This window comes from Anabas testudineus, chromosome 11 (genome assembly GCF_900324465.2).
Source record: "Anabas testudineus chromosome 11, fAnaTes1.2, whole genome shotgun sequence".
Lineage (NCBI taxonomy): Eukaryota > Metazoa > Chordata > Actinopteri > Anabantiformes > Anabantidae > Anabas > Anabas testudineus.
In genome coordinates, this window is record NC_046620.1 from 10,527,525 (window position 1) to 10,553,371 (window position 25,847).

Genomic DNA, 25,847 nt, shown 5'->3' on the forward strand with positions numbered 1-25,847 from the left:
ATGCACTTTTTACATAAATATATTTATTACAAAAAGCACCCAGTAACTTTAGTTACTAGCACCTTTATTGTTTGTTAAAAGTGTGTTAAAAGTTATTACAACCCAGCAAAAAGAAATATTGCAGGGTGGTATTATATTATTATATTAATTACTCTGATGTGAGCACTACACTTTTACTATATTAGGATGCCAAAACATGTATGATTGAACCTTTGATGTATGATGAACCTTTACTGGCATTAAAAATCAGTAAAATGAATATCTTAAAACATTTACTTGAATAAAATGAAGTGAGTTTTACAAGTAAATGAGTATTAGTTTTTCTCCATGATGTGTACAGTGTTATTGAAGTGTGCCAAATCAAAGCCCCTGTGTTTTATTGTGAAAAGCTAACATGTGCTAGCGGAAGTGAGCAGCCCTGTCTGTTTTCTATTTAACGCACTCGGACCACACACAGTCGGGGAATTTGTCGTCCAGCGAAGTTTTGTTCCACACAATTTCAGCTACGGCTTGGCGAGACATGGAGGCAGCAGGGTGCACTTCTGTTGTGAAGTGAAAGGAAACCGGAGGAGATTTAAGAGTAAGTGTTTATAAAGATGATGTTTGCGACCAGAACTAGCTAACGGTTATCGTTACTTAATGTCAGAGCAGAACTTCCTCCTCTGCGACGCCGACGAGGAGCTAGCAGCAGTTTGTAGCTTCGCTAGCTTGTAAATTCCCATCGTTAAACTCTGGGTTGGTAGAAATCCCCTCCGTACACTAAATCAAGTCTTAAGACCGTTATAGTAGACGTGGATAAACGCTGTTGTCAAATTAACTCTAGCAAGCGAGTAAGTCAATTAAACACCAAAGCTCAGATAGGATAGGCTCCAACTCTTTGGGCTATTAAAGTTAGGAACTAGCTTCCTGCTAGCCAAAGGTGATTTCCTTAGCTAGCAGGCTAACACTTGCTAGCCAGGTGGAAAGTGTAAACACAATTCGGTTTTGCTGTACCCATCATCAGGTGATGTTTATGGTGTCTTTTTTCATCACCGTGTTAGTTCTTCTTCACATGAATAATATTTGTTAACTGTTAGGCTTTGGTGTGTTGGTGGAGTTTTGAATACGACACAAAATGCAAATTTTCTTACTTTGTCTGCACTGTACTGTGTTTGTGAATTTATTTCACTCAGTCTATTCAGTTATTAAAATCACTGGATCAGGTCCAGCAAAGTGCAGTCCTTATTTACTCTACCTAACAGTAACAGTCTAGGAACATATTGCTTTACTTCCCTTGTTTTATTCATGGTTTCTATTACATAAAAATGTAGGGCAGAATGTCTTTGTTAACCAATATAACACCTTGTGCAGGAAAAGGACTGAATGGCAGTGTATAAACGGATTGTGCACAATGTAGTAAAACAGCTTAATAAAACGATATAGGAGAAGTTGTATTTGTTGACAAATATTTAAATATCCATATAGCTGCTTTGCAACTTCATTAGTATGTAATGTACATGTCTTATGTTTATACATTGCTAAATTGTTTAAATTTGTACTTCTTAAGTTCTTTAACTTTAGACATATATTTAGATTATTTAGATTGGTCGGTGCAGAATTGGTTTGGTTTGTTTTGTTTGTGGGTCATATTTTCCGTGTCTAAAATGTGATTTTTAAAACGTTCCTTATGTTGTTTGTTCTAACAGTTAATTATAAACTGGTGTAGTTGGTGTGTAGGTCCCTATTTTAACCATCAATATTTTAATGATTCACATTTTCCAAAAATGTAGTTAAAGTTAGTTTTGTCTGATGGAGATTTAACCTGTTCCTTTCCATAGCCAGGGTTCAGGGAATGGAAATGTTCACCTACACGGTTTTTCTTTAGTCAATAAATAGCATAGTCAACAATGTTGTACTGAACAAATAAGCTAGGCACAGTCTTTCTTTATTTACTGAATAACATTTTATAGTGTGAGTGCTAAATTAATTCAAACCATCCTCACTAGAATTTTCTGTCACTGAGTCACAGTGCTTTTTCCAATGATCATTTAATAATTTACCTGACTGATCTTGGACTTGCTGGATTTATACTCTCTGATCCTTGTTGTGCTGAAAGAGCTCTGTGTTTATGCACATACAGTAACAGCAGGCATAGTATTTGATGTTAATCTATAGTGGTGACGTTCTTACCATTATAGCCATTACAAAAAGATTTCATGCTGTATTTGTACAACCCAGTATTTATCACCCCTCTATCGTTGTCGTCACAGACATTAACATACCCACATTACAGTCTCTGACCTAGACACACAGGACCCATGAGCTTTGAATCACACATTTGCTTTTACGTGATTATGCGTATTATCTACAATCACTGACATCTTTAAATTTAATTTGACTTGATGAATGAACAAGCAAACATTCATGCACCAGGGAACAGTAACCATTAGTTTGAATGAGTTTTCAGTCACAGTTGCTCTTTAAAATGTACGTGTGTTGTTATAATCGAAAGAAGTGATATTGCAGTGTTTGGTTATCTTGAAATTGCTGTTAATCTAGGGTTTAAACTAAAGACAGCTGTGTGGATGCAGATAGCATAGATGGAACACAGATAACATGATAGATAAGCGTCTTAGGGCAGTGACATACCAAGATGACATTTTGACCTTTGACTCGGTCAAAAAGCGGCACTTGAACACAACACAAAGACTTCAGCCGAGGATCAGCTCGTATGTACATTCTGCACCTGCGTGAGAGGAAGTCTCCATATCAGCAGGTGTCGGTAGTCTTTATTTGGCATTCAAAAAGGAACAGTGATCTATTTTACCAATATACAAACTGTAAACAAAGAAGTAATTTAAACAGCCAATCAGTGGTTTGTCTCAATGACATGGTCTGCTAATGACTCAACTTGCTGAACCATCTAAAAAGCCACATACAGGGTCCCAGCGAGTGCAAAGAGTGCAGTACACACCAACTAGGGCGCAATGATGTGGCACAGACCTTATCCGTTGTGTAATTTTGGTTAGTTTAGTTCCCAGTTTTTTCAGGATGTATTACAGTTTGTGTTGCAATTTAACAGTAACTAATTTGAAAAAACTATGAATATGTGAGCTTCAAAATCAGCTCTACTTGCTATAATTTCTACATTATGTGGGTTGTCACATAGGGTCGAAATACCCCCTTAATATGTCCACTAATGTGCCACAGACTTATCTAATTTAAAGACAGTCAAACCAGCGCATCCATGGTTTTGATTTAAACTGTGGGCCCCATCACTGCTGATGAATTGTGAATAGCTGTTGGTGTCTCTTTCTTCTGTCATTGAAACGCAGAATAAAACTGGGCTGTCTTCCCCATCACATCACCCATCTGCTTCCTGCTCCCCCACTGTTTTAGGGTCTTTTGCAGTAAAAACAGACCGCGAGAAGACTCTATGTAGTGATTGGGGAAGCTTGATATAATGGCTTGATTCTCCCTGTACAACAGATCATGCCCAATGCAACACTGGGTTTAACCCTACATTTAGTAACATCATTTTATGAACAAAACATTGTGTATCGGCCAGTCATATAGGTGTAAATTACGATTCCTGGTGCATTACTTTGTAACATTAACACTATTATAGTAATGGTATGATCATTTCATACAATTGTAAAATCCACTTTGATTATTGCAAACCATTGTGATTTAGTGCCTAATACACTTTAAACAAAAAGTAATTTTTGGACTTCCCAGATAGTATTTCATTGTTTGACTGGTACATAAACACGCCCCAACCAGTGCAGCTCAGTGGATAAGCTTTCTCTCATTAATATGGGAATTAAATCTTAAATTCTCTTATAATTTAACTTCCAATACAGTGAATAACTACTTTAATGTGAAAGGTAGATAAACAAAGCTATATAAAAAATGCAGCTTTTAAATATTTTGTCATCTAGTCTTTGGGCTGTTCCTCTGGTAATAGCTGTAATAACTGAATGCATTGTCGTAATCAGGAAGTCTGTCCTTCGACTGGAATGTCACCGGAAATTAGCACACATGATGAACACAGAAGAACACTCCGAACCACTCGTTTCCAATCTTACAAGACTGTATAGTATGAACATTTGTAGCAATTTCATTAAAGGTACATATTAGTATGAAACTTGGGGTGACAGTTATTGCAATACTACTACTATTACTACTACTACTACTGTTTACGATATGACCATATACTTTATCTTCCCTGATTGGCAACACAGCAGGTGGCATCATGGTTGATGGAACAAAAGAGTTGGTCTCTAAAAACAATTCAGCTAATAATAATAATATGGAACGTTTTTGGACCAAAATCAACATGGCTCAAAAACAGTTTATGGCAAATGTTGCAAATATAAGGTTTGCACATCAGATGGCAACACAACAAACTTATTTAACAATCTAAAAGAAAACATTTAAATAAGTATGCTGACCCTGCGCAAGTGCATCAGCCAGTGGCTACAAGGCCAACACAAACAACTCTAGCAGCACCATATGAGAAGGGCACTCTGTATGACAAGACAGGGAGGTGCTGGAACAAGATAACTGATTCAGTGATGTTTATAATTCCTATAAAAACTGAAAGATGAGGGTTTCAAAATAACTGTTCTGCAGTGCAAGATACCCACCCGCAAATATTTTTCCCCAAACTTAGCCATTCCACTTCTGTAGTCTGAATGCTGTGACAAGATTCGCACAAAATTCAAAATATCCAGCTGATTTATGGTCTAGGTACATTCTGAAACTTAGTTGACCATTAACCATTTATTAAATTCTCAAATTGTGTATTTTATACTAGCATAAGTGTTTTACAAGTTAACAAAACACAATAGGTTTTGTTAACTTGAAAGGCTTGTAAGTCAGTTATGCCAGTAGCAAGGCTGTTTACTTTAGAAACAGAAGAAGTGCTGTGGAACAATGGTACTGTGAACATTTAGAAAAGGATGTTCTGTTTATAGCTTATGAGTAGTCCAAAAATGACAAATGACAGTTGACGGTGAAACAGGCTTTGACTTGCCAATGTGCAGTCACAGACCTGTAACGTAAGATGTTCCATTGCAAGTAGGTTATACACTTAATTGTATTTTTGCATATAAAAGTGAATTTGAACCTGAGTCATTTGTTTATTGCAATACAGGAGCAGTATGTTAATGCTCTTTGGTCCAGCATTTGTACATGGTAAAACCATTACGCTACTGACTCAAGTAACACATTTGGTTACTATTTTTTCCCCGTTCATCTTGACATACTGCTTATGTGACTCACAAAAAAGACCCAACTCATTCCTTGTCTTTCATTGACCTAGTTCTTCAGTAGAAACCCACTGGTTTTTAATATCACTTTTGTTATCATGGTATAGCATCAGCCACAGCAAACTCTTCTTTTAGGAGTTGACAGAAGGTTGAAACCATTCATTCTGCTGCAGTACACTTCCTGCCCTGGGGTTTTTTTAGGAACTGGGACACCATCCCAGTATGTGAGTTGCAGTTGCATGTGATTGCCCTGTAGCCAGAGAACTTAAAAACATGCATGTGCATGCATCCACACAGATGCAGTCACATGGAAAGTCCCACTCTCTTGGTACAGGGCCGATGGAGGCTCTTTCTAGTGTAATTACACCTTTGGAGTATAATTTCACAGTGACTTGTGTGTTGCTTGAAATGACTTCTCTGTTTGGAAAAAAAAATTCCTCTGGCTCACATGATTTGGCTCGTTGACCCAATACATCATCAACCTTTATTATGGAGTGGAATCATGGTATTAGGACGTCATATTAGCCAGTACCATATAATACTCACCGTGTTCCGTCGATGACACAGTTAAATTCCATGATACAAATTAGCAGCCGCCACACCCCATCCAGGGACTTTTTTAAAAGGTAGAAACTTGGTTCAATTTCCCAGGGCAGGTTTCTGCAATGGAAACACACCTATTGTCTTAGTGACAGAGCAGTGACACGCCTCAAGGAAATACCACCAACAAGTGATATATAGTCTTGCATCACCTAGCATGTTCTTACTTATCCTTTACCCACTGGTGATGCGATTTACATTTCAGGTGTCGTATGCATATTTTGGTTTTAAAAATAACATTTTCAGATTTGCCACTTGGAAACCCTTTTTCATTTTGACATGGCTGCAGTGCATGTGCTTTGAGATGTTGTAATTCATGACAACTACATTGTTTTACATGATATTAAATGTACTTATGGTGTAGTCTGCAAACAAGCATGATATATTATCAGTGTTGTGGACTGATCTTACTTAGAAGTGAGAATCTGTGAGACCTGGCAAAAGATGAGTTATCACAACCATGTGTAATGGTTACTTGGATATATTTAATTTTATATAGCCAAGTAAAAGTCAGGTAAAAAAAAGTCTGGGGGAACAACTAACTGCACATAGCGGAAAGGATAAGTAGAATTCGTTGAACTCTCGTTGTTACTAATATGAAAACGAAACGAAAAGCCTCAAAATCTTTTTCTTTTGAAATGCTATCATGGTGTGTATTGCATCAAAGCCCTGGTGTGTTGTAGCCATTCAGTATGTCACTGGTGGACATCTGTCAGTTTATTACTATAAACAGTACAGTAGTGTACTCTTTCTGGTTAGGACATTTTTGGTTTAACCAACAAAAGTACTACAAACAGTATTATTGTTCAGATTATTTCCATGATTTTGAAATGTGTGCATCTGCTCCTTCTACCTTCCTTTCAACTAACAAATGTTCTTGTACATTTCACCGGGATTTTAAGCTGCAGTTATGTTATTACTAATTTAAGCTGTGGTTTGAGATTAACTCATCGAAGTGATGTTTATATGTTTGTACCTTGAATGTAACATTAAAAGAAGACAAGATGTTTACACTGCCCATATTTTATAGTGATTATAAGTAAACCTGAAGCCAACATTACACAACATTAACATTTAGATGTGTCACAGTATGTTCTTGTGCATCTGTAATGTGTTGAGTCAGTTGAAAAACATTATACTATAGATTCAGTTTTTATCAATGTTTGGTCTATTTAGAGGGTATAGACATGTGCAGTCTAGGCACCACACTGAACCTGATGTCTGGCTGTGCAACTGAAAACCCATTTTTACACTTAAGCAGCCATAGTAAAAGTTAACAGCAGCCTGTATGTCATCATTATGGGACAAATATGCAGCCAGACAGACCAAGGTTTGTAGGAGAGGTTTGTACGAGACTGAAAATTTGTGCTTTGTTGCCCCAGTTGAGATTTACTGTGGGCTTGTTAATTAGTCACCTTTTGGCTCCCACTGGAATTTTCCTGAAATTAGTCCCTAAAGAGACTAACATATACACAATTTGAAGCACACAGACTCAGAGGAAAATCCTTGTTTGTTCTTTATATTGTTTATTTGGTATTGTTGTTTAGGACTTAAGAGATGCAAATATAGTTTTAGCACATGCCAAGATCAACATCTCAGACAGTTGTTCACATTCCTGTGGTTGAAATCTAGGTTAGGGTTACGGTTAATGGGTGGAAACGTTAAACCAACTTGGTTAATATGAAGGAGGTGCATGTGTTGTTTAATAACCTCTTTTGTTTTTTTCTTCAGTGCTATGTTCATTTTCCAAATAAGAGATGAGTCAGACAGAAAACAGAACATGTAGTCTGGGAAGAATCTACAGACTTTATCTTGGAAAATAGCAAAAGCTTTTGTGTATTTTGTGTTGTTGTTTCACCATTGTTAGAACTGCGGTATGTACCTTCTTTCTTTCTTATTGGCTAGTAATTAATTTGTTAACTATTAATCGTGCAAACAATTTTACTGAATTCAATACACAGATACATTGCACATTATTTTGATTGAAGACTTACATTTAGACAAAGCACTTGTTTTATTCTTCTCTCTTCCAAAACATAAGTGTATTGATTATATTAGCATCTGTCAACCAAATGAAAGGCCACATGGCACCACAACCTACGTTCCCCTCTATGTTTTTTGTGTCAATGTATGTACATATGTGTACTTTACTTGTCATCTGTGAGCGCAGATGACAAGTAAAGTACACATATGTACTTAAGTTGTTCATGTTTAAAATAAGAGCATGTGAAAGTATTTGTGGTAAGGTGTGGCTGCTCTGCAGGCACATTGACACAGCTGTGGCCCCATCTGAGAGCTATGGTGGAAAAACACAAGATTTTTGTCTTGTTTTGTCTACACTGAATTACAATTTGCTTCCAAGTTATTCTTTAGTATTGTTTATGCAGTATAACATTAAATCTTAATGTGTTCAGCTCAGCACCTGATCATGTTTTTTTTTTCTCCCTTTTCTCTGTTTCTTAGGTTGATGTCCTACATCTGTGTGTCTACATCAGCAGCATCACTGTGATTCAAACCAGAAACACCACACCACTGACCACTATCTACAAAACCTCCTGTACCAGCTTCTAGCCACTATGTCTTAGCTAACAGTGGTACATTCCCCTCCTCTTAAACCCCAGTTCCTCTCTCCACCTTTCTCGTCTTTCACTGTTCATCATCTCCTCTCCTCATGTGGTGATTTCTAGTTGTAACACCAGCGACGCCCCTTCTGGCGTGATGAGCAACCTGCACCAGCAGCATCATGGCAGCAGAGGCTCAGAGCGAGATCTTCACTCTGCTGCCTCCTCTGTTAGCCTCCCTTCTGTTAGGAAGACCCCAAAGAGACGCCGTCTGTCTCTCCACTCTTTATTTGGTCGAAGACGCAGGCCTGACTGTGAACCCAAGTGTAAGTCAAGGTCTGTGCATGCTGGAGCTGGAGTGGATGGCGTTGTCAGCACAGAAAACATGCCGTCAGAGACTCTCCATGAAAAAACCTCTGCCCACCCCACACTGGGCGCTGCAGCGACTTCATCTGTGTCAGGGTCTTCATCAGAGCTGCTGGAGTGCCCCCTGTGCTTATTGCGATATGCACGTGAGCGTTTTCCAGACATCATGACCTGTCACCACCGTTCATGTGCAGATTGTCTTCGACAGTATCTCCGCATCGAGATCTCAGAGTCCCGTGTCAACATCAGCTGCCCAGAGTGCTCTGAGCGTTTCAATCCCCATGACATCCAAATGATCCTGGGAGACCGAGCTCTCATGGAGAAGTATGAAGAGTTCATGCTGAGGAGGTGGCTCGTGGCTGAACCTGACTGCCGTTGGTGCCCTGCCCCGGACTGTGGGTAAGAAACAGGGTAGAGGGATTATTAAGGCCAGTCCATGGATAAAATTAAGCATTGTCAAATTAACAGCATCAAAACACATGGTGTATTTAAGCCAGCAAGCAATAAATGTTAAGCTTATAACATTATTTTCTACTTGTACTACTTCAAAATCTGTTACCCGAGATGTGCCTGATGTTTTGTACATCTAATACAACCAATGTCGCACGAGTCCCAGAATAACACAATAAGCAGCTACATCAAGGAAACTTGAAGGCTGTAATCTGTCCTTTTGAAGTTCGCCCCAGCGTCTGGATTGATGCTTAAGTTATAAATAACTCGTAGCAGTAATAGACCTGTTTATTCTGTCAGCCTAATGAGTCAGCTAAAAAAGGTTTGAGCACCAACTGTATGATGATGCCTGTTGTCATAGTCTACCAACTCTCATTTTACCAACCACCATTTTACCGTCTTTAGAAAGACTGAAATATATACATCCCTAAATATAGGTTTAAAATAAAAACTTTGGCTCAGACATGATATGAATAAAATGAAAACTAGATATAAATGAAAATTATAAATGTCTTTAGTGCCACGAGGCACTTAACAAAATAAATAATTTTATGTGTATGCTTAACTCGGTCAAGTACAGAAAATCATCTGTTTTTATTGTAAATAGATTAAAAAAACAGATTTTAAAATGGTCTTACTTTATGAATAAAGTACAGTTAAATGGAAAAAAACAATAAATACTACACATACATAATGTGCAATATATGCTAAAATAGTGAGAGTGCAAGACCAGAAGTTTAAAAAAGTATGTTGTTTGTTTCAGTTTCACATGTAGGCAACAGGTTAGGGTCAGGTTTCCTCACAGGAGCCTGAACATTAGGCTCTCCCAACTCCATCTGCACTTCATGGCACCTTCATGCAGTGGCCACCACCATGCACACAGTCTACCTGTGCTGCATAACCACACTTGGAGCACGGAAAGTACTGTTTTGAAAGAATGTGATTTATGTATTCATATCGTTTTTGTGTACTATCCCACGCTCCCTGCTTTCATTAGTTCAGTTTTGGATGATTGCTGTTTTACCCTTCGCGTTCTCTTTCGGCTTTGTTTCATCAACACTGCTGACGCCGTGTGTTAGAATAACGGCTCTTTCATGAGTTTCTTTCAGCTCTTCTTGTTCTCATCCTCCAAACAGCTCGGCTCGGATTCACTGCCACCCCTCCACTGCATAATGCTCTCACTCTGTCTTGTTGTACCATTGCACTTGGGCTTTTTTTGGTTAGATTAGCAGTGTAGTTTGACAAATTGTTTAAATGTTATTGTGCTTTAGGGTTTATATGACCTTATATTGTAGGTATTGTTTTATACTTTATTTGTATAGAAACAAGAGTCACAACTGCCCTACACTTTCATAGGGATGTATATCTATGAAAGTGTAGGGCATTAGTAATACCAAAGGGTTCCTTTGGACACTCTCCCTAGCAGTTTTACAATGTTTATGCCATTTGAGAGCAGTTTGTCTCACTGAGGTGTCAGTGAAGACTGTCTAGACTGAATGGCTTTTATGTGTTCACACCCAGCTCATATTGCTGGGCTGTCAACCATGTCAGCTATGAGGGTGGACAATATAAAATACAGATTAAATAACATCTGTTAACAAGTTCATTTTTGTTTGATTCCTCACACGTGAAAACATTAATTATGACTAAATATTTCCTCCACCCTCTCTTTTGTTCTTACTTTTAGATCTGGTCTTTAAAGTAACTTGCCGAAATCCATAACTAAATTATTTTTAATCAGCCTACTCTACTTGGTGACAGAAGAACCTTTCTGGATTTTATAGTAGAAAAAACATTTAGCTTCTTCGTAATTACATATTTTGTAATTTGTCATGATTTATTAAGTGCATTTTTGAAAACTTTCATTAAACATTGAGATGGATTTGTTCATTAAGTGTTAATGTTATTAGCATTAAAAGTATTGCTTCTCCATTTCTTCCAACATAATAATATATAATAATACTTTGTAGCTCACTGCAGACCTTGAGTTAATATTTTATAAATCTCCCAGCCTCTTCATGGCTTTACTCACTATTGCTCATCTGGCGTCAGCTGATGTTGGCATGTCTTGTGCATTTCAGACTTTAATCTAACTGAATTAAACTAACTAATTACTCAGTTAACAGTTGTTTCTCTGAGCTAAAAGCTATGGTGTAAACTAAATATATTGTATCAGCTGATGTCATAACTTCTGCTTAATTAGCTTTCAGAGCATTGTTTTCAGAGAATCTGAGCTAAGCTGAATAAGCAGCTCTGTCTTGCCGTGGGCTTTGCTCTGCAGAATAGTAGATTTTTGTGGTACATTGTTATAGTATTTGAGGGGGATCAGCCAAGGGTTTCATGCAAGCTAAACGCACTCTCTCTCTAGGCCTTTATGCTTTTGCCACAGCGATTTTACAGACTTTTCAGTTAGTAAGTCTTAAGTAAATAGACTCTTCTTAATATTTGTGTGTTAACTCTAGGGGATAATGAATGGAACAAAACCACCATTAATTTAATTTTGTCAGGTTTTATTAGATTGCATTGTTTCCAGCAACACTGCCTGACTTTACTATGGTGATACCTTGTACCTTTTATAATACTTTATTAATATTTGTCAAATAGACTATTGTAATGCAGTCATGCTGAACTAATTGTGTGATTGAGGTCATGGTGAAGTTATCAAAGAGGATTGGGGAAAATTGTCTTTGTTACCTAACAAACACATTTTATTGTTGGGGATTTCCGAAGATTTAAATAGCACCGGTTTGTTTGGTGAAGTTTTGTATTCAAACATAGAAAACTGCTCCTTGGTTTCATTCTCCTGCTCGTATAGTTGCTATTTTAGCTGTGCTGACCTCTAGTGTTGTGCTGAATTACTACATCAGTACTCACTCTCTAATAACTATTAACCTTGGCTGTATTTTTCCTCTCAGTTATGCAGTCATTGCATTCGGCTGTGCCAGCTGCCCAAAGATCACCTGTGGCCGTGAAGGCTGTGGGACAGAGTTTTGCTACCACTGCAAACAGCTGTGGCATCCCAACCAGACATGTGACACAGCACGGCAACAGAGGGCCCAGCACCTCCGCCTGAGGAGTTTCAGATCCTCCTCCCTCAGCTACAGCCAGGAAAGTGGAGCCGCAGGTAACATACAAAATAAATATCTACTGACAGTAACCTGACCATTTTGTGGGTATTTACGCACACACGCCTTTACAGTCGGTCACTTTGCACTTTACCAAATAAATATGAAAAATGCTTCTGTGGGTTCCCCTCTATTACTGTCCACTAGGAGATGACATCAAGCCATGTCCACGTTGTGCTGCTTATATCATTAAGATGAATGATGGAAGCTGTAATCACATGACATGTGCTGTCTGCGGCTGTGAGTTTTGCTGGCTCTGCATGAAGGAGATCTCTGACTTGCACTATTTAAGGTGAGACAAACGTTAAGTTTTATGGTTGACATAAACTAATCACACATCGGAGTCCTCCTGCTATCTTTTTTAGTATGTTTTATTACCAGTTTTTACCACTTCAGTCATTACTATAACCATATTTCACACTTGCTCACTTACACCCTTCTGCCTCTTGGTTTTCCCTGACAAATCATCTCCTCTCGCTCTCCCATCTTCTCAGTCCGTCAGGCTGCACCTTCTGGGGAAAGAAGCCCTGGAGCAGAAAGAAGAAGATCCTGTGGCAGCTCGGCACGTTGGTGGGGGCACCTGTGGGCATCGCACTTATTGCCGTCATCGCCATCCCTGCAATGGTTATTGGCATTCCAGTCTATGTGGGCAGGAAGGTGAGAGCTAAACTTATAACACTTAAAACCAGCTGTTTAAGATGAATTAAAAACACATAGAGCAGGAAATTGAATCGGCATTGGTGCATTTGTAGTTTGAGGGACCTTATCTTAACTGTTGTCACAGAGTGTAAGATAACTTGGGTTTTTAGCTGAAATCTAAAACATCTGGATTTGTGGTTTTGCACTTATGTAGCTAAAGTTTCAGCAATCTAAAACCTAAGAATCTCTCCAGCTAGTCCTGTTTAAAATAATATTTTCCTTTAATGTAATTTAATCTTTATGGAAATAATGTTTTCTCTCAGATCCATAACCGTTATGAGGGCAAGGACATATCTAAACACAAGAGGAACTTGGTAATAGCTGGTGGTGTGACACTTTCTGTGATTGTTTCGCCTGTGGTTGCAGCCGTCACTGTCGGTAAGAAAGAAGTGTTCTTCTCTCTTTTCCTTCTTCTTTGTTACACCATTTCTCTCTCAATTAAATTTAAAAAATCTAAAAGGGGTTTCATTAATGAGTGTCAGAATCATGGTGCTATATATTATGACACACAATCATGGGTTTGAAATTGGTCATTACTGTGAGCTCTTTTCAATAAAGGTGGCTGACAGTCTGTGTGTACATTGTGTTGTGTAGGCATCGGTGTTCCCATTATGCTGGCTTATGTCTACGGAGTTGTCCCAATCTCTCTGTGCCGGAGCGGTGGCTGTGGAGTCTCTGCTGGCAATGGCAAAGGCATGCGAATTGAGTTTGATGACGAAAATGAAAATATCGGCAGTGGAGCTGCAGCTACAGGTAAATATCTCTGACTGACTGGTTGAGGGGTCAGAATTAAAAAATGTCACTTTTCCAAATGTGATCCTTGGAGTATGTAAAATGCCCCCAAGAGGCAAGACTACAGACAAGAGAAACTTGATGCGTACAATATCACAAACACAGGAACTATTAAATGTGTATTCACTAGTAAGTACATTCAGTACTACTGTAGGTATGTTTTTTTTTTATGTACAGCCACAGTGTGTGTGTCTGCGTATTTTGTTATAACACACAACTTTTTCTCACTAAGGTCTATCACAGAAACTGAATATTTGGAAAATACCAGTGGTTTTTATCAGTTATGGAACAAGGGTTTTGGTGTGTTTGTGTTTGTACTAACACATTTGTGTGTATGCAGAAGTACACCTACATTTGTCAGCACCTTTGTGTGTACATGCACATTACTCATAGCTGATGATGAGATGTAGACAAGTGTGAAATGACTGGCTCACTGTTAGCGGGTTTTCCTGTCTTTTTTCTGTTTAGGTTGTGTGAGGCAAAATTACATCTGTGTTCGATCATGCTTGTTTTGCTTTCTCAAGAGGTGTTGAGTGTATTTCTCACACCCTCTTCCAACGCTATGAGTTATAATTATGAATCCGAATGACAGCAGGGACTTTGACCTTTCCTGTGACATAATGAGTGAGACATTATCATGTTTATTCATCTCCAAAGAAAAAATATTCTTGCACATGTACTGTTCTAGATACCTTTTATTTTACTACGTTTCTTCATAGACACAACATCGGTGGCAGAGACGAGGCTCAACAATGCAAGTCTTGGTGATGGAGCAAGTGTTGGAGGTCTGACAGGCCTGAGTCTAAGTGTCAGTGGGAGCCACATGGAGCGCTGTGGCGTGAGCTCCACTCAGCGGGACAACATGAGTGACAATGCCAGCACCACAGCGCTCGCTGGAACCAGCATCACGGGCAGCCTGTCTGGCAGCTGCTACAACAGGTAATGGACTAGAAATGATGAAATGGTATAAAAAGGCGTGACCAGTGAAGAAAGCTTAAGAAGAGTTTGTTCAAACATGTTGTAGTTGATGTATAGAATATGTAAAACTTCTGGATTACTGACATAGAAATATGCATTACTTTATATTTTGTGTCAATTGTTTGTTTTATTTTCATTTTTCAGGATGGAGGTTCAGGCTGATGTTCAGAAGGAACGCTGCAGTCTGAGTGGAGAATCAGCCACTGTCAGTCTCGGGACAATCAGTGACAATGCAAGCACAAAAGCCATGGCAGGATCCATCCTCAATGCCTACATCCCTCTGGAAAGGTAAGCAGTCAGAGCATCCTCATGTCCTGTTTTTAGCCTTTTGAAATACAAATTCTGCATTTCTTACTAAACCTTCTCCCAGATGCCCTGTGGTTAAATTATATGAAGGAAATTCATTGTTTGTGTTTTTAGGGCACAAAAAATTGGCTTCACCATTTATCAGCATGCAGCTGATCCCTGCATTTATGCCAAGTTGTCTGTGCCTGCTGAAAAGCAGGCAGTTTGGTATCACACAGGCCTCAGAAGATGGACTTCTGGTTGTGCCCTAGTTTAAAGTTTGGAGCAGAATTATTGAGTGCTTTCCCTATGGCACTTAACTCTATTGAGCATTTAAAATCTATTTTCAAATGCATTTCATGGATGCTTCCTTGGCTTGAGTTTTTATTATTTCTCTAAATTCACTCAAGCTGTGTTTTGTTTGTTGTTTTTTATTAATATAATTGCTTTGTCGTCTTTTGGGATTACATCTACTGTTCGGGTCACTTTTCGTTCGTTTGTCCTGTTGTCAAAAGTAGTAGTAGTTACAGTAAGTTACGTGCATTTGTTGTTGTACTATTCGTAAAGTTTGAATGATTTTATTTTGCAGGGACAATAGTCTGGAAGTTCAGGCAGATGTTGAGTCTAAACAAGAGAAGGTAAGACACAGCAGCGCTAGCAGCAGCCTGGATGAAGCCAGCTGTAGCAGCAGCACTGCCGGCCTCAAAGGTGCTATTGGTGACTCGTGTCACTCCACCTGCTGCTGTGCCCAGCACGACAACCACTGCTGCCCATCATCTCCCTGGTCCAAGGAACCCTTCACCTCAGGAGGCAAAAAGAGTAAAGAAAAGCTCTGGAAAAGAGTAGGCAACAGCAAAGGAGAAACAACAATTAACAAAACGCAGGGAGATATGGATGCTCAGCTCCTGGAGCAGCACAGTACTAACTCTTCAGAGTTTGACTCCCCATCCCTGAGCGGCAGTCTGCCCTCTGTGGCCGACTCCCACTGTAGCCACTTCTCTTCAGAGCTCAGCTGCTCAGATCCCGAAACCTCAAGACCAGCACATCCATCCTGCTCTGCCACAGTGGACCCCGACTGTCATCAACCAGCCATCGCCTTCAGTGACATCACCATCACACCCATGCCTGAGGTGGAGAATGACAGTCCGGAGCATTATCCATCTCCGAGTAGCTACGCCTTCACCCACCGCCTACTGTCTTCATCTCCACCTGCTTCGCCAAAAGAGGGAAGCAGTGGGACATTTCTGTACATCAGTGAGGAGAGTGTTAGCGAAATCCCAGGCAAAGAACTAGAGAAGGATCAGAGCATGACAGAGAGCGCCATCAATGCTTCAAAACGGCCTGTGAGCCCGATAAGGAAGCACTGTTTACAAACAGATATCTGAAGCAACTCTTTCTTAGGGTCCTTCTGATGTCGGCTGTGATACCCTAGCTAGCTCAGTTAGCCATAACACCAGTGCTAACGTCAGTCTGCATGTTGCAGCCCCTGTGATCAGGCCTAAGGTTATGGGTTTAATTAAATTGTCATCTGCTATGAAGGCAGGAATGTGATCTGAATGTCAGTCAGTTACAGAGAGGCTCGAGGTCTAAGCTGGAGAGAGATTTGTAAAGGAAGTAAAATGGAGCACAGTCAAGTCAGACTAGTTTTTTATCTGTTCTACAGATGTGAAGCTGTTTTTGAAGCAGCAGGGCCTAGAGAAGGTAGAGTTGAATGTATGTGGACAGGTGTAAAACAGGTGATCAGTGTGGTGAGATCCTACAGAAGGTTGTTAATTTATCCAGTCATCATGATGATCTGCAAAGTCTGTACCCTTGACTTTCTGAATCCAAACTTAAGCTAGTCCCTTCCCTGATGTTTATAAGAAGCAGAACTGATAAAGCTGGATAGAAGCTGTAGTAAATGGTTTTTCTTCTGGGGTTTGCTCGAATCAGGAATAGAGATGTCATCACTGTGGTCCACCACTGTGCCACCAGTTTATTCTGTGACTTATTAAAAAGACGAATGAAAATCACCACAGCTAAAGGACTGTTGAACCTTCTGTTGAGCATATAAACCTAAGAGGGACCAGTCCACACTTTTGTTTCAAATGTGACTCCTGTTTTTGTGCTACATCTGTACTTATTTTTATTTTCCATTTTGGGAAAGTTGGTTTTAATGTTGAAGCCCGTGTTGGGTCCAAACCTTTTAGTATAATTAGGTGGAAATTGTGTTGACGAGGGCTCAACCTCCAATTTTAAATTGTAGACTTGAGACTGGTCAAAAGCTCTCATCTGCACTGGTAGTATTCTTTCTTTCTTTTGTTTTATAGATATAACCAAGTATTCAATGCATTTCTCATATATCATTGAATTGTGGTGGGCTTATTCTAGAAAGGGAATTTTAAGCTATTCCATGTAAACCTAACTGAGAAATGCAAAAAAGCCCAATTTTTAAATTTTTTTTACAAATTATAGGGCTTGTTTTAGTAGTTATTCAATCAAACTGGAAAGGCATCCAGTGTATTTGCAGAAAGAAAATAAAGCTTTTAAGTTGCTGTACAGGAAGAGCAGATGTGTATATTCAAGCAAACACATCGACTTTATAGCAAAAATACATTTGTTGTGCAATGGAAACCTCTGCTTGTGTAATCGAGCACATACGTCTTTCAGCGATTTTAATATTCATTGGTGAATGTATGATATATATTACAGTTTTGAATCTCCCAGTTCTGTCCAAATAAAAATATTATTTTAATTCAGAGCTCTGGGTGTATTTTAACTACAATATATTTTAAGATTCTTAATTTCATGAAAATGATTGATGCAAATAATTTTATATATGTAGGACCCACCGTGCCTTTGGGGGGAGAAGTCCTGTGTGCAGTGTTTTTATTTTATTTTCATTTTCTCACTCTGTATATCTTCATATGATATACATAAAAAAAAAAGAGTGTTTGCTTCCTAAAATGCACAAAACCCGATGCTAGGCTGAGTTAGTTTACCAAAGACTGACAGTTTAGACTGTGCTTCCAACACTTGATAGGTCTGTTGATTACTTGTATAATTCTATTTTAATATAATAGAGTCTAGTCCATAAAGTAAAGAGGCTTCCATTGACCATTTAAAAAACAAACAAACATGGCAATGCCACGTCGGATTAAAACAGGAATATAAGTGTTTCTGTAAAGAATTCAGTTCACTTGTGTTAATCAGATTGTGTTGGCAATAAACTCTATTTTTCTCCAAAGTGATCACCATCATGAATATTTGAGTGCAGCCATTTGTTCTGCAGCTCAACATAAACCACCATCAGAGCAGCTCTGGTGACGACTAGAGGAGTTTTGGTCCATGATGTTGCCACCCTGTGTTTTGTTTTTATTTGAAGACTGGCACCAGGCCTGATTTCTAACGTGGTCAAAGGAAGCACATGCTATTTGAAAAAGTATCTATTTCTTAATTATTTGCTTTAAAAGGTGCATGTAAATGCATATTATTAAACAATAAAATTGTCAATCAAACTTCTTTGTGTATTTTTGACACGGCAGTCATTGTTTTATGTGGTGGTGCCGTCATTCACGTCATTACTGGTAAACTTGTGTGATTAGGCAAGTCATTGCTCAAATCATAACCTGTGAACTTGCAGGGGGAAGAAAACACATTAAAGCATTCAAATTGGAGTTTTATTATTTACATTTACATTCAAACTATTTACATACAGTACATGCTCTTACATTCCATGAAGCGGCACATCATTCGTAAAGCTTCAGCAAGTGTTTTTTTTTTTTTTTTTTTTGAGCAATCAAGAACGATCCAAAGGCGGCAAACTAAAGATACAGGTAGAACAAACTGAATGAATACACCAATACTGTGAAGTACACGTGAAATATGTGTGGCACATTGTGCTTTACAAAGATTTACATTTTTAAATGTGTTGTAAAAAATGAATCTGCTCTCAAAATATTCAAAGGCCCTGCACAGCCGCGCAAGCATTCTTAATTATTAGTCGGTCGGATCTCTATTGTAGAGTTGTATGTTGTGTTAACACTGCAGAAGCTTTGCTCACAAGCGCACTAATCAATAATAAGTTTATTATTATTGAGGGGCTGTGAAATGTACCGAAACCCTAAGTATGTGTATATGTTTTTGATGGTTGTCAGTTTAGTCAATTACTATAAAAATAATTTAGTCTTTCCATCCTATTTTGTCATTTTCATGATGCCAGAGGTCTTAGGAGTCATATTTCTCTCTCAACTTGTAAAATTCAGTATGTGAGAAGAAACAGGATGAAATTCCATTTATTCACATCAGGTCCTGGCTATGAAATGTCAAATAAATATTGTCACGACAGAATCGCTGACCTGCAGTTGACACCAGGCTGGGTGAGGTCACCCGATTCGACTGATGGGAGCCTAATCAATTTGGTTTAAAGAGTGGTATGTCATCGGCATGCAGACTCATTTTCTTTTTTGATATGTCTGAAAACTAGATATGTTTGGATTGTTTTTAAATGGAGGCTGAATGGACAGAGCAAATATAGAAGTAATACTGGACATCTTTTCCTATATCCTTGTTGCAGCTGGAAGGGCCCAGAGATTCACATTAGTTGTATCTGATACAGCAGGAGACTTGTCAAACTTAAATGATGTACACCTATAGACAAAGACGCACAATCATATTGGTTACATTCACAGTTGAACCTGAGACCTGCAGTAAATCTTTTAAAAAACTAACCAGGACCTGGATATGTTCATTATGTTAAACCAGTGATGCAACCATACAGTTAAAATGACCACAGAACGCAGCTCAGTATTTTGTGTCCTTACCTAGAATAACTCTTATTATAACTAATTTCTCCCAACTTAAATCAGAGTTAGATCGTAAAGCCTCATGTCTGAGGCTGTTGTTATAAAGCAGGTACCAACAGTATGCAGTAATGAAGTTTTATAGCGAGTTGGTGGCTTTTCCTTTTAATAAGCAGCAGCTGAAATGATGTAAACAATGACTAAAGCCTTTAATTGAAATTGATAGAAACCTTGATTTATCCTAGTTAATGACCTTTTTGTATCTTTCAGAGCCTCTAGACATGCTGCGGCTTCAACACAGTCCGTTTTTGGTTTTGTCTGGAGCTTAATGAATGATTTTGGAACCAAACACAACATTTTTAAGACAAACCAAACTGTGGTACAAATCTCAGTAAGGCACACATTATACACTCTTCTTCCTCTGTTTCACATCAACAAACAAATGGATCTGTGTATACGGTATATTCCACCATAATGTGAATGATGTGTAGTGCAAGCCTCAGATACCTGGACATTAATTAGCCTTTATAAACAAAGCTGCCCATTATGTACAGTTGTCTACCCAGGTGTAATGTTGTGGTTTGCACCCACTGCAGATGGTGCAGAGCTGAAAAGCTGGTCGTCAATGGAGCTCATCCCAGGAAGAAAAACCCAGTCACCTTAATCAGTAAAGGTCTTACTTATGCACGTCGATGCCTCCATTTAAGTCATTTGCCTTGGTACAGCACAGTATGTGTCCATACCTGATTCATTCCTCTGCCTCTGTATCGACCCATCAAGAGCCATCACACCTTGAGAAAAGTAGACAGATTTAGCCTCCTGGGGTTTTGTTTATTCAGTTTTTGTATGAGTTTATCCACAAGATATTTCAAATAAGACGTGTGTGTTTGTGTGTCTCTTACCTTTGGCGTGTGCGCAGCGTTTTTCATCAGGCTCTCTCTCAGCAAGCCTGTCACCGCCTCAAGCTCCTGCTCAGCCTCCCGGACGTTCGGGTCCAACTGCAGGACTTCCTGGAGGTCACTGCTGGCAGACAGGTAGTCCTACGATAAAGTCATACACAGACATAGTATAAACACACATACAAGACGAAATCTGGCATCTTCGAAAGAATCTACTTCAGTGTGTGTATCCGTGATGAGCACTGACACCTGTAAACCTTTATAAGCCAGGGCTCGTCTGTAGTAGGCTTTCTTGTTTCCCGGCTCCAGCTGCAGAGCAGAGTCACAGTCCTGTTTGGCCTCTTCAAACCGACTCAGTTTCAGGAGGCAAATGGCTCTGGAAGAGACAAGAAGTCGGGATTTATCTGGTTTTTAGGCCGTTTTTTCTACTACCATACTACTTTTATGGGCTTTGATTTACTGTTTACCTGTTTGTGTACAGAGCACATTCATCAGGTTTTGTGCTGAGACATTCAGTGTACTTCTCCAGAGCCTCCTGGAAGTGTCCTTTCTTAACCAGATCATTGCCTGCCTGTTTCAGTAAAGTATAGCGGGCCTCTTTCCTTCTGGCTGTTAACAGAAAAATAGAATTTAGCAAAAATTCAATGTGGAAATTAGGTTATGGATGTGTTACATGTCCGGGCAGACTGTGTTGTCTTTCAAGCAGCACTCCCCATTCATGCAGCACACAGACTTTTCAGGAGTGACTGATAAATCCATCCGCCTGTCAGCTGCAGTCTGGGGAGAGGAAGTGTCGCCTCCTGCTTACTGAGCGCTCTGCTGTGCTGAGAAAGCAACTACGTCTAATGAGTTCAGGGGAACACGGACACACAACAGCACTTTCAAATGTCTTTGGGTTCTCGCAGGGACACAGACAGATAATCACTGTCTGGACTCTATTTTATATTTACGCAGTAAGCGGGGTTTGAAAGTGACACACAGTGTGTACAGTACCACAGTCCCCGAAACTCTGGAACAACTTACCCGAGGAAATAAGATCAGCTGACTCAGAAACATCTTTTAAATCTCTCCTTAAAACATACCTCTACTGGCGAGCCTTTTGTGATCTTCTTTAAACTAAACAAATCTGTCTTTAGGAAGACTCTCCATTAGATTACAATGTCTTTCCATTGGAACCGGTCTTCCTAAGGACTGATGCAGTAGTTGTGTTTGTATTATTGTTTTGTTTGTATAACTGTTTCCTGCTCCCCAACCGGTCGAGGCAGATGGCCGTTTAACTTGAGCCTGGTTCTGCTGGAGGTTTCTTCCCCTAGGGGGAGTTTTTCTTCTCCACTATTTGCCTAGTGCTTGCTCAAGTTGATCTTGTTGGCCTACATGTGTTTTTGTCTCTCTTATGTTTAGAAAAGTGCTCTATAAATACATTTATTATTATTATTATTATTTTTATTTTTTTTATTACTACTACTACATGTCACTATGACAACAGCAACGTTTAGTCTGAGTTTCTATTTTGAAAAAAATCTTTAATAGCAGAGAAACTAATTTATTTTTACATTCAGAATTTAATCTCCACTGCAAACGTTAAACAATCTGTCAACAGACCATACACTAAAAACAATGCTATAGTGAGACACCAGATATTTGGCGGCAGAAGAAGGACCTTGGATTTGGCAGGTCGGAGGCAAGAGCAGTTACAAGCATCCAGAGCATAATAAAAATTTTAACAACATCTCAACCTCAGTGCAGTACTAAAGTATAGTAAACTGTATGTTGGTATATAGAGAACAAGGCTCTGACTAAGTTTACACAGGGGAGTGGCCCTGTAGAGGAACTCAGGTGTATTTGTGTTTGGTGTATTTCTATACATAACCAATCAAGGAACAAGAAAACATCATAAATAATTTTTCTTATACAGGCTTATTATATGGAATATAGTTTTTGTTTTAGTAATTAGTGTGAGTTTGTTCTCATTTTGTAATTCTTCTTCTTTCTTTTCTTTCGCACATCACCATGATAAACAGCTGGTTATATGGACCAGCAGAGAGGGCTGTAAGAACAGTGATACAGATTTCCCCTTAAAACTGCGTTTCCAACTGAGCAAATGCGACTATATATATATAAATTAAATGCATAAACTGGTGTATGTCACTGCTGCAACAAAAGTGGATTTTACCAAGAGATACTGTATAATGTGTTAAACACTGACACGTTGAACCACTTCCCATCTGTTTCCCCAGCAACAGCAGTTTGTGACTCTGACATCTGCAATGTTCTGCCTATGTGCTATAGTAATTAAATGTTTATGTGTCTTTCTGCGCTGCATGTATCCTGTGGTTTATCTACAGCATGTTAGATTCAAATCCTGTGTTTGGAATTCCTATGTGGTAAACAAGAGTAAAGCAGTTTATTTGATAGTGATTGTGAATGTTTTATAACTGTTTATATTTACATTTATGTAAATATGATCTATGTGGAGTCTTACAGTCTGTGTGAGCAGGAGCAGCCTACAGGAAATCTGACCTGAATTGTTCCATTACAGCAGCGCTACATTCTGTGTGGATCGCCTTCTCCTCTGCATTATTGATGGTCCAACCAGAGACACACACACACACACTCGATCTCTTTGCAGAAATGCCTTCACTCAGAGCCTGACCAACGTCAGGTTATAATTCAGCGCTTTCATTTTTCATTTTACCACCCACAATTAATCAGAAGAGATTTTATAACACACATTTTATTGATAAAATGTTATGGATGTTGATAAAAAAATGACTCCCCAGTAAGCTTATAGGAAGTGATGTCACTCACCTTCCTCCTGTGCAGCCCTGGCGGCCCGGGCCTGGGCCAGCTCAATGCTGATTGGTTTCTCTCTGTGTTGCTGCTGCACAGACAGAGGGACGACAGGAATCTCTGGAAGCTTCTCTCTCCACTCAGGTCCGTCCTGCTCGATCAACAACTTGGTGATCCTGGTAGACATGAGCACAACACATGGTCATGGAAATGAGGCTCTCCTGCCACATGAGCTTTGGTTTCTATACTCCGGCTGAGTTGAGCTCACCTGTGGACGCTGTCGTGGGCTGCCTGAACCCCAGTGTCCAGCTGCAAAACAGTCTTGTAATCCACATAGGCCTTTCTGTAACGCTCCAGTGACTCATAGGCCATAGCTCTGCGCAAAAGGGGCTTCAAGGAGTAGGGCTGCAGTTCCAAAGCCCTAAGAGGATCAGAGAGATGTAGAGACAGAGGATCAAACCATCTACACCTGCACACTGTGTCACAAGAGGAATTAGGGTGAATGAATTGAAGCTTCCCATTCAGAAAGATGTGAGTGAGTATTTGCTTTAGAGATATTCCTGCAGCTTCCTGAACACAAAACCACAATAAAAAACAAGTCACATACACGCAAAACGGTTGTGCCACAGACCGACTCTATGTATAACTCTACACAAAATTGTGGAAAAGCAGAGCAACGTATTGTCTGAACTATTAGCAACATGCTGAGCTCTGGCCTGTGACAATCACATGAGCAGATCCGACGCTGGTCACGTACATGGTGCAGTCCTGTATGCAGTCTGTGCTGTTTCCGTCTTTCAGGTAACAGGCGGCTCTGTTGGAGTAGAGAATGCACAGGTCTTCTGGACTATCAATGCCTGCAGGGATACAACCACAACCACTCATCTCAAGGACCAGACACTGTAAAAAACACTCTCATTATTGTTATTGTTGATTTCAGTATAAAATACATTCAACGAATACATTACAACACTATTGCTCTTAAAATTAAGACTGGTTTGAACATTTTCGTCTTGTCATCGACTGGCTAGACTAAAGCAGCTTAATTTTAAAGACACTAGACCGCTCAGAGATGCTGAGTGTTGGGAGCAGTGGAGACATGGACGTGTTAGCAGTCTCTAGTCTAGAGTCATTTTCTACTCTGCCTTTTCTCTGCAGTTTCACAACCACTAGCAGTGCATCAGTTAGCTGATCACTCAGCTGGCTGAGTGATCTTAAAGGTGCAGCATGACATTCAATCTTACCTAAGCCTGACGCCAGCACATGACTTCTATCTGCGGCCAGTAGAGTTGTCTTGTGCCAACACTCAACTCCCATTTACAAATCACCAACGTCACCTCGTGTCTGAGCTCCTGTTTGTGAATGTTAGTCTAAAAAATTGATTACCAGCTGATCCCACAGCGCTCCATAGAGACAAGTGGCAGGTCTAGTGCTGCATCTTATTAAACTTAAGTAAAACAGTTGATTTGATTAAAAGACTAAAAAATATGCAGCACTGAAGCAGTGACGTGAGACGTTCATAACTGGCATGGGATACTCTTGATTAACCATATGACACTTGGAGTCAACTTTTCTCTGATACCCTTAGAAGGACTAACACACATATGCTATGAGGTTATGTGTTTCTGTGCCATCCATCTGTTAGTGTCTCTTATGACTCTTCACTGCAGCTTTAATATTTAGTTGTTTTGATGATTTAGTCAACACACTAAATTAAACCAAAAATAAATAACTCTAATAATTTAATAATTATTTTATATATTTAAGCAATAAATCGTATCAACTCATACCCGCACCTGCTTCAATACATCCTTCAATGGCCTGGGTGTACTTCTCCAAAGCGTCTGAAAACTGGCCATGTTTGAAAAGGTGGTTTCCCTCATTCTTGAGTCGGGCCAGATGAGGAGGAAGGGCCCCAGCAGGGGCATCAAGGTAACTTGCATCCACTGCAGGGCTGTCCTGCTCCTTTCTCACACCTGCAGGGTTGTTTTCCTCCTGAGTGCCGTTGACCAAACCCCTCTCTGGAGCGCTCGGACTCTTTTGTGCGCTGCCTCCACCCTGGCTCCTGATGCCGCTCCCTGCTGTGGCCGAGTCCGATCTGGTTCCCCCTCCTCCGTTGCCCGGAGGTTTCTCCTGTGCGTTCCCCATAACTGCACTCCCTCTGCGGTGTGTTCAAACTCTTCCTCCCTTCCTGCTTTCCCCTCTCTCAGAGCTGCAGCGACATCTGCGCCCGGCCGGGGATTTCTACTGGCCCCACCCCCTGGATGAT

At 39.6% G+C, this 25,847-nt stretch overlaps 2 protein-coding genes across 4 annotated transcripts; one reads left to right on the forward strand and one right to left on the reverse strand.

Moving 5' to 3' along the window:
- Window positions 1-428: 428 nt before the first annotated feature.
- LOC113153435 (E3 ubiquitin-protein ligase RNF19A-like) lies at window positions 429-18,605 on the forward strand. The gene is made up of 10 exons (XM_026347061.1): window positions 429-580; window positions 8,316-9,178; window positions 12,145-12,353; window positions 12,502-12,646; window positions 12,849-13,011; window positions 13,317-13,431; window positions 13,648-13,806; window positions 14,565-14,784; window positions 14,968-15,111; window positions 15,698-18,605. The coding sequence occupies exons 2-10, from the start codon at window positions 8,571-8,573 to the stop codon at window positions 16,491-16,493; spliced, it is 2,559 nt and encodes an 852-aa protein (XP_026202846.1). The 5' UTR covers window positions 429-580; window positions 8,316-8,570; the 3' UTR covers window positions 16,494-18,605.
- Window positions 18,606-18,860: 255 nt separating this feature from the next.
- Window positions 18,861-25,815, reverse strand: spag1a (sperm associated antigen 1a). 3 transcript variants are annotated; one of them, XM_026347063.1, is made up of 8 exons: window positions 25,375-25,815; window positions 24,336-24,435; window positions 23,847-23,999; window positions 23,597-23,754; window positions 21,256-21,397; window positions 21,038-21,164; window positions 20,792-20,929; window positions 18,861-20,680 (listed from the first exon to the last, which is right to left on the reverse strand). In XM_026347063.1, exons 1-8 carry the CDS (start codon window positions 25,724-25,726, stop codon window positions 20,675-20,677), a joined length of 1,176 nt encoding a protein of 391 aa, XP_026202848.1. In that variant the 5' UTR covers window positions 25,727-25,815; the 3' UTR covers window positions 18,861-20,674. The 3 variants fall into 3 exon arrangements, with proteins under 3 accessions (XP_026202848.1, XP_026202847.1, XP_026202849.1); XM_026347062.1 differs by having other exon boundaries at window positions 25,369-25,815; XM_026347064.1 differs by lacking the exon at window positions 18,861-20,680 and having other exon boundaries at window positions 20,816-20,929; window positions 21,046-21,164; window positions 25,369-25,815.
- Between the last annotated feature and the right edge of the window lie 32 nt (window positions 25,816-25,847).

Bases quoted from the DNA above. Each gene is read 5' to 3' on its own strand.
- spag1a (XM_026347062.1), bottom strand. From the start codon at position 25,726: ATGGGGAACGCACAGGAGAAACCTCCGGGCAACGGAGGAGGGGGAACC. The intron at 23,755-23,846 runs GTGAGCTCAACT...CATGTCTACCAG, and splicing joins GCCCACGACAGCGTCCACAG to GATCACCAAGTTGTTGATCG. The intron at 21,165-21,255 runs GTAAACAGTAAA...TGTCTCTTCCAG, and splicing joins TGTGCTCTGTACACAAACAG to AGCCATTTGCCTCCTGAAAC.
- LOC113153435 (XM_026347061.1), top strand. From the start codon at position 8,571: ATGAGCAACCTGCACCAGCAGCATCATGGCAGCAGAGGCTCAGAGCGA. The intron at 9,179-12,144 runs GTAAGAAACAGG...TTTTCCTCTCAG, and splicing joins TGCCCTGCCCCGGACTGTGG to TTATGCAGTCATTGCATTCG. The intron at 13,432-13,647 runs GTAAGAAAGAAG...TGTGTTGTGTAG, and splicing joins GGTTGCAGCCGTCACTGTCG to GCATCGGTGTTCCCATTATG.